Below are 12,544 nucleotides of genomic sequence, written 5' to 3' on the forward strand. Positions count from 1 at the left end.
TCCTTTTTAATTTTCCAGAAAAATGCAGGTAATCTCTCATTTAGTATCGGCGTTCCTCAGACTTCCTTAAGCTCATCCCATGATAAAACCTCCCGCTCTCCACTCCCCTTCCACACCACCTCACCTCTCAACAATTGGGGTCGCGATTCTCTGGGGGCATTCAGGTCCAGGAACAGAGTGTAATTCATCTGGATCACGATTATAACGACATGTCCCCAAGTACAGCTGATGGGGTCCTGGGAGGGTGGGGAGAGGGGGCACGTGGAGACGGGCAGGGAAGTCTGGAGGAAGTAGTGGGGCTGTTGTGCAGATTTTTGCTAGGGGTGGGGGGAGCATGTCGGGAGGGAACGGTCCTGGGCCCACCCATCCAGAAATCCGCGGGCGGGCCGAGCCTTTCTGTGAAGCACCGGGAAGCGGCTTTCTCTAGGTCTGGCTGTGTTGGGGGAGGAGGGAGCCGCCCAGCTCTGACCCACGTTCTGAGGGCCTTGCTCTCTCGGTGTGCTCCCAGGAGCCGGCTCCGAGGTTCTCGGGTGCACCCTCCCCCCCCCAATCTCCCTTCTTGGCATCAGCCTGTGTGGTTTACTATACACAAATTCCAATTGTTTCCTTCTTACATAGCAGCTTTTGCAACTCAAACCAGTTCAAGAACTGCCTGTCTTGTTTATTTTCTGTTTAGTAAACAGCCGCTCATGCCCCCTTCCCCTCCTGTTCCCTTCCAGTACCCCTTCTCCCCAATCTAGTTACCGCAAATTAACAAACCTACTTTCTTGATTTTGTTTCTTAATGTTCATAATAACTGGAGAAGAGCTAAAGATTTCAGGTCCTCCCCCACCCGCCAAGCAATAAATAAAGTAAAAGCCCAGCCTGCCAGCACGCATACACAGCAGGCGTGGGGGTACCGGTGAAAGTGGTGTAGGTGGCGAGCGTTGTGGAGCCTGTTTGCAAATGCAGAAATGTAGCTAGTGGAGGGAGACAGAAAACACCAGAAACAGTTGATAAAAACGTACTGTATCCTATTGCAGGAGGTCTGCTCATAACGCTAGGCACTAAAATTAGAAGAGGTAGAGAGGAACAAAATAAAAACCGGGAACCCATTGTGAGCTTTTACTGGCTGGGAGCTAAGGGCTCCTGGAAGCTTTTGAGACTTCAGAGCAGAGGCCGATATGACCAAGGTGCTCACCAGTCCGTTGCCTTCTCTCAGACCACTTTGTGACCTGTGGGGGTACCCGTGGGAGTGGTGTAGGTTACGGCGTGGTGGTGTAGGCGCTCTTTGAACCTGTTTCGTCATTGGAAAACGGGGAAAATAGTTCGGCTGCAGTCAACGCAAACTCTCTAACGTAGGTGAACAAATGCACTTTAATGAGTATAAGCGCTACGCAAAAGGTAAAACTCACTGGTGGTATTACGTGGTGCCAAGCGAGAGGCACGAACGGCATGATTCTGTCCCATGTCTGAGCGCGCACAGCTCCTAAGTCACCCTCGGTGACACTCAGAGCGACTGAGCTGCCCACAGAAATAAGTAGGACTGTTTCTCTATTTTCTTCACTGGTCATCGCAAGCGGCTCTGGGGAGAAGGACCCGCACTAAGGAAAACCTCAGTGCTTGGTCACCAGGGAAGAACTTTACAACTTCAGCAAAAGTCCGAGAATATCCGTGTGTCTAGTGGATCGGGTTAGTTTCATAGCAATTCCTAAGCAGCCTTGTTCCAACCTCTCCGAGCTTGGTTAACTCATAACTTTCTGACGGGTAACATAGATTCAGTTCAGCAATTTCCTTTCTTTAACAAATATTTATTGCTGGCCTACTATGTGCTCAGTGCGGTGGCACTCAATTTCCTAATCTGTCTCTTAAACTGATCCTGAGAGGTATCAATTATTTAATAGCATAACTAGAAAAGCATCTAAGTGATTTTAAATTTAGTTGAAGAAATAGAATGCAGCATTGTATCAGGGGACTATTTCCTTTCAACCTGTAAATGTTAACTGTTACTAAACATTTACGTGAGGATTTTTGAGGGAGTCAATAAAAAGTATTTTTTTCTTTAGAAATACATTCATTCACCTTAAAAAGTAATCTTTTTATAAAAGAGCTTCGTTTATAAACATGCTTAGAGTGAATATATTGTACCTAAATCTCTTAATGGCATGTATGTCCGTTCTCCCCCAAATCAACCAAAATAGTAATTGCCATAGAAGAAAAATGTGACACAGGTGATTTGGCGATTTGCCTGCCTCACGGCCATGATGAAGGTTAATGAGAAACTACTTTGCATTTCGAAGATGAGAGGCGCTAGATACAAAAATATTTACAAGTTATTTGTCCGTTGACTTGGGCGCTGTGGTGCAAGATAACTATTGATTTAGTCTTGCAGGAGAAAGTAGGATGCCGCCACCGTTCACCCGATTAGAGAGGCCTCATTTTTGCACCCAACTCTGGGTTAATGATTGAGTCACAGAAATACTGGTGATGCTGATAACGTAGAGACCAACAGTAGCCTTTCTATCTCTGCCTTGTCGTCTGTTACCTTTTCTTGTGGACAACGCGATTCCTAAGAGTGTGTGTCTGCTTGTTTCCTAGTCCATGAGATAAATGGAGACTTCACCTTGGTAGGCGCCGTCATGCTTCGGGTTTAATGTCTGGACAGGCTACCCCGCTGCACCGAAGGCGGCGCGGGAGTATTCTGCCCCAGCGCAGAGAGGAGGAGCGTGGTGGCTGCCTAGAGGGGGAGAGCGCCGGGTCGGCGCGCCTCGGCCAATCAGCGTGCACACCGCCTGACAACTGGCCAATCAGCGGGCGCAAAGCTCGGGGGCCCGAGCGGATATTACTGAGAAAGGGAGCGGTGGCTGGAGACTGCTGTGAGGGGCGCTGCGCCGCACGCAGCTGCGTGCGCCCGCCCTCCCCGAGAGCCTGCTGTCTGAGCTAGGCCAGGGTGGCCCAACCTTTCCCTCCCAGTTTGGGGCAGAGGAAGCCGAAAGTAGCTTCAGCGAGGTGAAGCGCCCGGGGCTGGCAGAGGACTGATCAGAACTTTGCAGAGATCGGGATGTGTGGGGCGAGGCCGTAAGGACTTGACTCACCTTCTCCATCCCCTTTTCTTCCCCACTTCCCATCCAGTGGGCTCCGTGCCTCCAGCTGTCAGCCCCCGATTTCCTGCCAGGGTGTGGCGACCCTGATTTCTGTTTGCAAGCACAGCCAGGAGTCCAAGAGCCAGGTCCCAAGGCTGGATATCTTTTGCCAGCATTCCAAGAGCCAGATCCCAAGGCTGGATATCTTTTGCCTCGGCTGCTAGCCCGGGCCTCAGAGTCTTGGTGAGTGCTGTGATGTTGCTGGGGTGTCAGGGAGGGCAAAGGGTGCGAATCACCTTTCCTTATCTTTTCAATTTACTTGGAAGTTTTTCGTTAAGGTGTAAACCATGCCCGATGTACATAGAGCCCAGAGGCTCTCAGTCCGGCTCAGCCCTGCGCGGCCCAAGCACTGTTGATGCTGGAAGAGCATCTGCAGAGCTGTGTGCCCAGTATCCTTGTGGGGCTGTAATGACAGCAGAACACTTCCATTATTAATTATTTGTCGGGGTGGTGTCTGTGGGTGAGAGACCTTTGGGAGGCATAGGGTGGGACCGCTCTGTGTTCGATGGGCCCCTTTTGATCAAAAGAAAAATAATTCTTCCATCGACATTTTTATATTCATCTTGGTCATACTAGTTGGGTATGGGGAAGCCTGACAAGTGGCCTAGGTTGGCCTAGTTGGACACAATCATTACCGGGGACTGTCCCCAAAGTGGGTGTACAGCCAGAGGGGGCTGCGGTTAAAGGTCAGGTGCTCACAGAGCATTTAGAATTAATAGATAAAAACTTTGTTGGGATGGCGATTCCCGGGGGATTCTTTAGACACAAGACAGGTACCTGGGGCCTGGATGCGAGGGACAGGTAGCGAGCAGGGCTCCTTAAGGGGCCAGAGGCAGGCAGACCAGGTCTGGTCCCAGGGCCTGGTGACAGTGCCTCATGTAGGCCGGTGGGTTTGGGGATCTTTTCGTGTCTCCCAGAGTGCAGGCGACTGAGCTTGGGCCCGAGGGAGGTGCCATACACCATGGCTGACCGGCAGGCGGGCCCGGCGGCCGGGGACTGGGAGATCGACGTGGAGAGCCTGGAGATGGAGGAGGACGGCCGCGGGGCGCTGCCGCGAACGCCGCCAGGGCCCACCCAGCTGCCCGCAGACGGGGATGGCGAGGACGATGAGGATGAGGACGAGGAAGACGACGACGGGGAGTTCGAGGGCGAAGGCGAGGAGGCGGGCGCCTCCCCAGGGGTGTCCGGCAGGCCAGAGAATCAGGGGAGCCTGCCGCTGAGGCCGCCTCCGTCGTCGCAGGCCTCGCAGGCCCTCGCGGGGCATGCAGAGCGCGGCATGAACGCGGGAGGCTGCGCGGAGCCACGGAAGCTGAGCCGCACGCCGAAGTGCGCGCGCTGCCGCAACCACGGCGTGGTGTCCTGCCTCAAGGGCCACAAGCGCTTCTGCCGCTGGCGCGACTGCCAGTGCGCCAACTGCCTGCTGGTGGTGGAGCGGCAGCGCGTCATGGCCGCCCAGGTGGCGCTCCGGAGGCAGCAGGCCACCGAGGTGTGTACCCGCTGGGCCCGGGGGCACGCCTGGCGGTGGCGTCAGGGGCCTCTGTGGGGGGTCGGTGAGTTGGAGGGGACGGGGCTGCTCCCCACCCACGCAGGCCCAGGACTTCGGGGCGCCTGACACTTCCCTGGAAGTGTGGCGAGAACACCTCTCCCCACGCTGGCCTGCAGGGTCGGGAGGGAGGATGCCTGGAGCGTCGCTGGGGAACTTTGTAGAAAAGATTTTGTGTTAAACAGTCGAAAAGGGCGCGGAAATGGTTAGGCCAACTCGAGACACTATAGGAAGGGCGTTTAAAAAATAGTTTAACATTTATTTTGGTGGTGTTGGCAAGAGGAGGATTAGAATGGTTGATGCAGTGCATGGCGTCCATAGTGATGCTGCACGCCGTACTCGCGCTGATCGCAAAAAAGAAGAACGCAGCACGCAAGGCCCAGGGTGCTCCTGCTGTCACGGGTCATTTGAGATAGGCCGAACGTGCTAACGCTTTTACACGAGACCAAAAGTAGCATGAGAAGTTAGGTGCCTGCAGCCCAAGGTCATGCAGCCAGAAGCTTCTGAACCCGATTGCTACCTGCGAGCTGGTGGAGGGCTTTCTGCGGTCTCCCACCGTAGGGTTCCCGCTGTGAGGAGAGCCTGGGTTCTCTTTCAGAGGAACGTATTTCTTGAATCTTGGACTTGATGTTCCTGTGTTCCTGTGCCTGGAGAGCTCAGAGCAACTCAGGGCAGGGAGAGGATTTTTGATTTTACTTTTCACCGAGGAGGGGTTGGGGAGTGGATCAACGTATACACCAAAGGCAGTGACTCTAATAGAAAGCCTCCCAAGGGCCCTGGAGAGTGCACTGGAAGCCCCAGGTGGCCCTGGCCCAGACTCGGCCTCCTCCCGCATCCAGCGTGTTTCACTGCGGACCCTGCGTTCCCTGCGTTCCCACGGCCGGTGGACAGCGGGTGCAAGGGCGGGTGTCCCCTTGTCCTACGTCTCTGGCGGCCTCCGTGGGTTTTGTTCGCCTTCTTGCGTCCCAGTCACCCAGTGAGCAATCTGGAGTTTTCGGCCAGACCAGGGGACTGTCAGAGATAGGGACCATCCTATCTCTCCCTCAACACCCTGCACCCGTCCCACCAGTTCTACTGTGAGGGGAAACCAGCCCCACGTCACTGTCCAATGGCAAGCCCTGGGCACCACACGGGCCCGCGTAGTAGCTATCGTTTAGGGCCGGGCTCCCATCATCTCCTCGGCTGTAGATTTCACCTTCCTCAGAGATGTCCCACCATTTTTAGCTACGGGGAGAGTCTGCGTGACTCTAACAAAGCAGCCACAGAGAAATCCGGAGCCCTGCTTGCCAGTAGACGGCTTCGGACTGAGCTAACTTGGTGCCCAGGAATTAAGGAGTGCTAATAATATTAATTTATTTGGAATCATTTAAACATGGGATAGGAAAAGAAATACATTTAGACAGGGGAGAGTTGCTGACACCGTTCCTTTTCGCTTTCCCACGTTTTCTTTCAGAGCATTATTGATGATGGTTTGTGTGTGTGTGTGTGTGTGTGTGTTTACAGGACAAGAAGGGGCTTTCCGGGAAACAGAATAACTTCGATCGCAAAGCTGTGTATCAGAGGCAAGTCAGGGCACCCAGTTTGCTGGCCAAAAGCATTTTAGAAGGTAAAGCAATGCAAAATTATTCCTTTAGCCTTTTAAACCAAATTCTGAGTGAAATTGTCATCATTCTGGCACATGTCATTTTTATTAACCGGTGAAGGAGCAATCTGAGGGGAAGGTACTTTTTATTAGAAAGTTTTCCCTAAGAAGGAAATCAGGACAAGGAAAAATGAGTCTCACATACCTCCTGAGGTTTTTGTTACTGATAATTTTGTTGTCTAATAGATACTAGATTAACATGGAGATGGAGTGCATATGGAATTTGTCCTAGTGTGAGGGATGTGCAAAGATACAGTGCCAAGTGATCCCGGAACAGATGTCCTGGAAGGAAATAAATTAAAAAAAAATTCTTTGGTTGTATTTGGAACAAAATAGAGTAAGTCAGGTGAGGAGTTTAATAGCTACCCACACCAACAAAGACCTCTAGTCTGGACAATTCAACCTCTAGTCCCATTCTTTTTCATTTTACCATTTTCCTTCTTGGACTCTGTATAATTGTGGTTATTCCACACATCACTGTATCATTTTGACAGTCGAGACTGTAGACTCAAATAAGAGACGTGGAGGTTGAATTTGAACAGATTAAGTGTATAACTCTCTCCATGTTCTCACTTTCTGTAAAGCCTGGGGATACATCGATTTATCTTAAAATAGTTCTGATTTTTCAAAGTATCTCTGTTCAGATATGGAATGTATTTATTGACCTGATAAATAATATGCTGATTGCCTTTCACCATTTCAGGACAAGAAAGGCTTGCACTAATTTGCACTAATTACTACTTCATAAGAGTCAGGTTGCAAAGAGGATTACAAAATAGATATTGGAGTTCTGTTTTTTCTTATGTGGCTTCTGAATTGGGTTGTTCTGGACAGGTTTTAAAGTTTGTTCGTGTCTTACCCTGTGCTGTATCCTTCTGGCCTTAGAATGGTTTCTCATGTTTAAGAAGTCAATTTGATTACAAACTAGGTAAACAAATTTATAACCATAGGGACCACACTGATAAATTGAAATTAGGCCAAAGCAATTTGAGAAGTGGGAGGATTACATGGAATAGTAAATGCAAGTAAATAACTTCCTGGCAAAAACTTACTATGGCAAAGGAAACATTAATTTTCAAATTTTATTTTATTTGCAAATGAGTCTGATGGGTTTGTTACACAAATGTTACAGTGGATCCTTCATACAAATTTGATAGTGGTGAGTGTTGGGGATGATGAAAGTATTTTATGCCACCAGGAATTCTATTCATGCTGTTATACTGATCTTTGTTTTTGACTTCATAAAGTGTGGAATGACTTAAGCTATGTTCGAATGATTGCTTATTCAACCATTTGGGTATTTGGCTAACATGATTAGTGCTTGGGAAAAATGTTTTAGAGCAGTTATTTTCAATATAGCCGGGATCTCCACGCTCTGCTCCCACTTTTGTTTGTTTGTTTGCACTGGCAGTCAGGGGTAGGGGCCTAGTTTGGTGTTCACTACAGAATCTGTTTGACTAGTCAACAGCTCTTTTCAATTTTCTATGTTTCGCTGTTTCCTTAAGTCTTTTCTGTTTTTCTCCTCACTAATCTGCTTTAACTTTCTCTTTTTTCCTAGTTCTCCTTGGATTATTCTCCAACTGTAACAATGTGTACATAATGAGCCATCTTTAGAAAATAAAAGTGACATCAGCTCTAGGTATAGCTATCTTTTTTTATAATGGAAAAAGATAACATGGATAGTAATAAATCGTTGATTGAAGTGAGATCAACAGCCTTGTGTAGGAGCCTGGGAAGAATGTTAAAATTTCAGCCAGGGAAGTATTTTTGTGAAAGTAAACAAACAAGCCTATAACTACAAAAACAAAAATAACAAAACATTATTATATCCTTTCCTCCAAAGGGAGCAATGTAAAATTGAACTAATACTTTTGCTTTCTGTATAAATATATTAGTGATATAAAACTGTAAACACTTGTTCTGCCAATTTGTAGTATTTCGGTTGCCTCTGGATGTCCAGATTTTTCTTCCCTAGATGTTAATCTCTTTCGTGTGCAATGCTTGCTTATTTTAGGCTACCGCCCCATTCCAGCAGAGACTTATGTGGGAGGGAGCTTACCTCTTCCTCCCCCCGTAAGTGACCGGATGAGAAAAAGGCGGGCCTTTGCTGATAAAGAGTTGGAGAACATTATGCTGGAGAGAGAATATAAAGAGAGGGAGATGTTGGAAGCTTCCCAAGCTGCTGCCTTGTTCCTGCCCAACCGCATGGTGCATGGACCTGAATACAATTCCTACAAAGGTGCCTACAACCCCACCCCAGTGGAACCGCCAAGCAAAGACTTCTGTAATTTTTTGCCCACTTGCCTTGATCTAACCATGCAGTATTCAGGGTCTGGGAATATGGAACTAATTTCTTCCAATGTCAGTGTGGCCACGACTTACAGACAGTATCCCTTGTCCTCAAGATTTTTAGTTTGGCCCAAGTGTGGCCCAATTAGTGACACTCTCCTCTACCAGCAATGCCTGCTAAATGCCACCACCTCAGTTCAAGCCCTGAAACCTGGGGCCAGCTGGGACTTGAAGGGAATACAAGTCCAGGATGGTCTCGGTACAGAACATGATATGTTGCCACCCAAATTGGAAGGCTCTCTGGTGCTGCCTCACACTTCTGAGGTCCAGACCTCAAGAACTGACCTTCAGGGTCACCAGGCTGTTCCTGAGAGGTCTGCATTCTCCCCACCCCGACGGAATTTCTCTCCAATTGTTGACACGGACTCCCTGGCAGCTCAAGGGCACGTCTTAACCAAGATCAGCAAAGAAAGCACCAGGCACCCTCTACCACTTAAACATAATCCATTCCACTCACTATTCCAGCAAACTCTTAATGACAAATCAGGTCCTGAGTTGAAAACACCATTTGTCAAAGAGGCCTTTGAAGAGGCCCCTAAGAAACACAGAGAGTGTTTAGTCAAGGAGAACCAGAAATACACTTTTACAATAGATAGATGCGCAAAAGACCTTTTTGTAGCCAAACAAGTTGGAACAAAACTCTCGGTGAATGAACCGCTGTCATTTTCTGTTGAGTCTATTCTCAAGAGGCCTTCATCTGCCATCACTCATGTCTCTCAGTGAAAGGCTGCTTAAATGGAAAGCTGGATTTTCTGCAGTCTCAGAGGGTTCTTACCAGTCGCTAATTTTCTTTTTCAGAAAAAAAGTTTAAGATGTTTGTATAAAGAAATTTGTAATGTAAATGATGGCGATTTTAAAATTCTATATATTCATATGCATGTACTTTTTCTCACCACGTAAATATATTTAAAGATGGAATTGCTCATGTGCAAGTTGTAAAGTTCTATGCTTTACACATTATTTCTAAAAGCAATAAAATTGACATTGTCTTCTAAAAGACTCAGTATTTGCTGAAGTAAATAGTTGTGTCTGTCTAGATGGAAAAGCTAGTGTCCATGAAATGTGATCTTTATTTTTCTACGATTCTGTGTATTTTCAAGTGCTCTTAAGGGTTGCTGGGGGCCAAACTAATGCTTTAGTTTTTGCATTTTGGAGGGCATGTAAATGTAGCTATTCAAGACTGAGACAAAAATAACTTTATGGAGAACATAGGGAAGATTTGCATGTTTATAGAATCATAATTTCATGTGATTGGAGAAAGTTGTATTAAATTAAAGAGAAATCAAGTTTAGCATCTTGTTTATATGATGACATGGGTTCTTGGAAGGGATCTCTTAATTCTCTGGGTCCTGGCATCCTTCCCTGGTGGGGATGTGGATATGGGGCCTCAAGCTTCCTTTCTCAATTGAACCTTCATTCTGTGATTTTGGGGTTGCTAGGGTTCTCTTGTAAGGTGCAGTCAGTTCACACCATGGTGCATTGTTGAACTTTCTCTTAGCTCTTGTGTTACTTCTGTTTCCTAAGGACTGGTAACGGCCAGTCCAGGACTCTCAGTGGGTCCCCGAGTGTCAGCTTTATATGTCCCACATTTTCACCAGTGTCAGAGGTTTTCAATGTAGCTCTTTTCTGAGATAAAAGCATTTACTATTCAAATTGCTTCAGCTGCTAGTTGCTGAAGCCAGCAGATGTTTATCACAGCATGAGGGTAGATTTTTGATTCTTAAACTTTTCCCCTGTGTTTTTTAAGTTCATTATTACCCTCTTGTTTTGCTCAGCAAAATGTTCACTATTTTTCTATATGATTGATAAAGTAAGTGTTGGGCATTTATGAGAGTATTAAATTTATATCTGAAGGTCTCATCTGTGGACCCCAAGTCAAGATCTAAGATGTTATAGTCATTTCAACACAGAAAATCAAGAGCCAAATAGCTCACCTTTAATTTTGCCATGCAGTGAAATTTCAACTCTGCTTGCATTTGGGTAACAGGAACATTAGGTGGGTGTGTGGAATATGCCAAGAAATTCGGCAGTTTAAAGAGCTTCTTTCTTGCTCTGGAAAACATCTAAAATGATTTTCAAATGATTTTGCTACTGATGAGCTCATGTAAACCTCCAGGGGTTCTCCGAATTGTTGCTTAAAATTAGCATCAGTTTCAAAAACAACAAGCCAAACCTTAGATGGATTTTCAGTTTGTACTTGTAAAATAATACTGGGTTTTGTTGAGTCAAATTTACTTATTTTTTATTATTGCAAAAGCCAGAGCAAATGGAAGTTTGCCAGAGGAAAAGAAAATGAAAGCAGGCAGAGATCCCAATAACTATTGAAGATTATCATTAAGTGGAAAAATGTTTTCCAGCCATGAATATCCTGGTGTCAGAGACAGACTCTCACTGCTGTTCCCCCTTGCCCCCTCCCTCCCGCCCCCCCCCCCCAGTCAGCTTTGCTTTATCTATACAGTTATTCATTTTTATTTTTCTATCAGGAATTTATTTTTTATGGCAAGTGTTAAGTGTAAACTTAGCATTGAAATCTAATAGCTGCGAGGTAATGAGGGAAACAGAGTAAATCCACATTAAAAAAAAAATCTCAAGGAGAAGACCTTCTTAATTCACACATGGATTTTCTCTTTTCTACCCAATTTGGTAATTTGAATACGTATATCTGTCAATTTTGTCCTTTTGGTGTTCAAGGAACATTTTAGAATGTCTTTTCTGTTCTCTCTATATATCATTTTAATCTCATTAAGTGAATCCAGTGGCTCTGGGTATTAGTGGTTTTCCTCACATTACCAGTGACCAGAATTTCATTGTTCTTGAACATTTATGAGGGTCAGTACTTTCCTTGGTGAATTTATTATTATACCATGCATTAATTCTGCTGTAATGGTGAATTCTTCTTGGAATTTCAAATCTACCAGATCTACCATCAGCTCTTCAACGAGAGCTTTGTGCTTGGCTCTTTGCTTTTAATCATTTTGCTTCTATAAAAGCTATTATTTGACTGTATAGAGTCTTCAAAGAACTTTATCATCAACATATTAAATCAAAGTTGTGGTTCAATGTAAGCATTTTCTGTGTTTAAGGCAATAAATGGATGTGGCTTTAATCATTTTTAAGAATGTAAAGAATAGTAAAACATGGGCTTTTTCCTCAATTTAACTCATAATACAAGAATACAGCTTTAATGACATGTATTCTATCCATCTCAACTGATTAAGCATTATTAAGCTCAATTTGCAGTTCTGAATTTGCAGTTCTAGCTACTAATAGTAGTTAATAGTGAATAATAGTTAATTTAAAAAGTTCCCTTTCTCCTACCCATTTGGTAGCAGAAATAGGAAAAAACCTAGGCAAAGTAATAAAGTAGATAAATGATTTTCCTTCTCTTTTTTTAAACTTAGAAGTTCTTTTAATTTGGTTAAAAATATAGCATATATTTTTAATTGTGGGAAACTACAAATCACATAAAGTTTACCATCTTAACAATTGTTAAGTATACAGTTCAGTGGCATTAAGTACATTTACACTATTGTACTTCCCTCAGCACCATTCATCTACAGAAGCTTTTCATCTTCCAAAACTGAAATGCTGTACCCATTAGACAATAACTACCTTCTTCCCCCAGCCCCTGGCAACCATCATTCTACTTTCTGTCTCTATTAATTTGACTACTCTAGGTACCTCATATAAGTGGCATCATACTGTATTTGTCATTTTGAGAGTCTTATTTCACTTAGAATAAAGTTTTTAAGGTTCATTCATGTTATAGCATAAGTCAGAATTTCCTTCCTTTTTAGGACTGAATAACCTTCCATTGTATGCATATACCACATTTTGTTTATCCATTCATCTGTTGTTGGACACTTGAGTTACTTCCACCTTTTGGTT

At 45.4% G+C, this 12,544-nt stretch overlaps 1 protein-coding gene across 5 annotated transcripts; it reads left to right on the forward strand.

Annotated features, from left to right (window-relative positions):
• Positions 1 to 2,838: 2,838 nt before the first annotated feature.
• Positions 2,839 to 9,659, forward strand: DMRT2 (doublesex and mab-3 related transcription factor 2). Of its 5 annotated transcripts, XM_019730171.3 has the most exons (6): positions 2,839 to 2,988; positions 3,112 to 3,305; positions 4,040 to 4,608; positions 6,169 to 6,271; positions 7,866 to 7,946; positions 8,322 to 9,659. In XM_019730171.3, the coding sequence occupies exons 3-5, from the start codon at positions 4,084 to 4,086 to the stop codon at positions 7,919 to 7,921; spliced, it is 684 nt and encodes a 227-aa protein (XP_019585730.2). In that variant the 5' UTR covers positions 2,839 to 2,988; positions 3,112 to 3,305; positions 4,040 to 4,083; the 3' UTR covers positions 7,922 to 7,946; positions 8,322 to 9,659. The 5 variants fall into 5 exon arrangements, with proteins under 5 accessions (XP_019585730.2, XP_088649066.1, XP_074186611.2 ...); XM_088792940.1 differs by lacking the exon at positions 7,866 to 7,946 and having other exon boundaries at positions 2,847 to 2,988; positions 3,389 to 4,608; XM_074330510.2 differs by lacking the exon at positions 7,866 to 7,946 and having other exon boundaries at positions 2,847 to 2,988.
• The last annotated feature ends 2,885 nt before the right edge of the window (positions 9,660 to 12,544 follow it).

Source organism: Rhinolophus sinicus, chromosome 16 (genome assembly GCF_057876585.1).
Source record: "Rhinolophus sinicus isolate RSI-liver-muscle chromosome 16, RSI-T2T, whole genome shotgun sequence".
NCBI classification, from domain to species: Eukaryota; Metazoa; Chordata; class Mammalia; order Chiroptera; family Rhinolophidae; genus Rhinolophus; species Rhinolophus sinicus.

Bases quoted from the DNA above. Each gene is read 5' to 3' on its own strand.
- DMRT2 (XM_088792940.1), top strand. From the start codon at position 4,084: ATGGCTGACCGGCAGGCGGGCCCGGCGGCCGGGGACTGGGAGATCGAC. The intron at 4,609-6,168 runs GTGTGTACCCGC...GTGTGTTTACAG, and splicing joins GGAGGCAGCAGGCCACCGAG to GACAAGAAGGGGCTTTCCGG. The intron at 6,272-8,321 runs GTAAAGCAATGC...TGCTTATTTTAG, and splicing joins GGCCAAAAGCATTTTAGAAG to GCTACCGCCCCATTCCAGCA.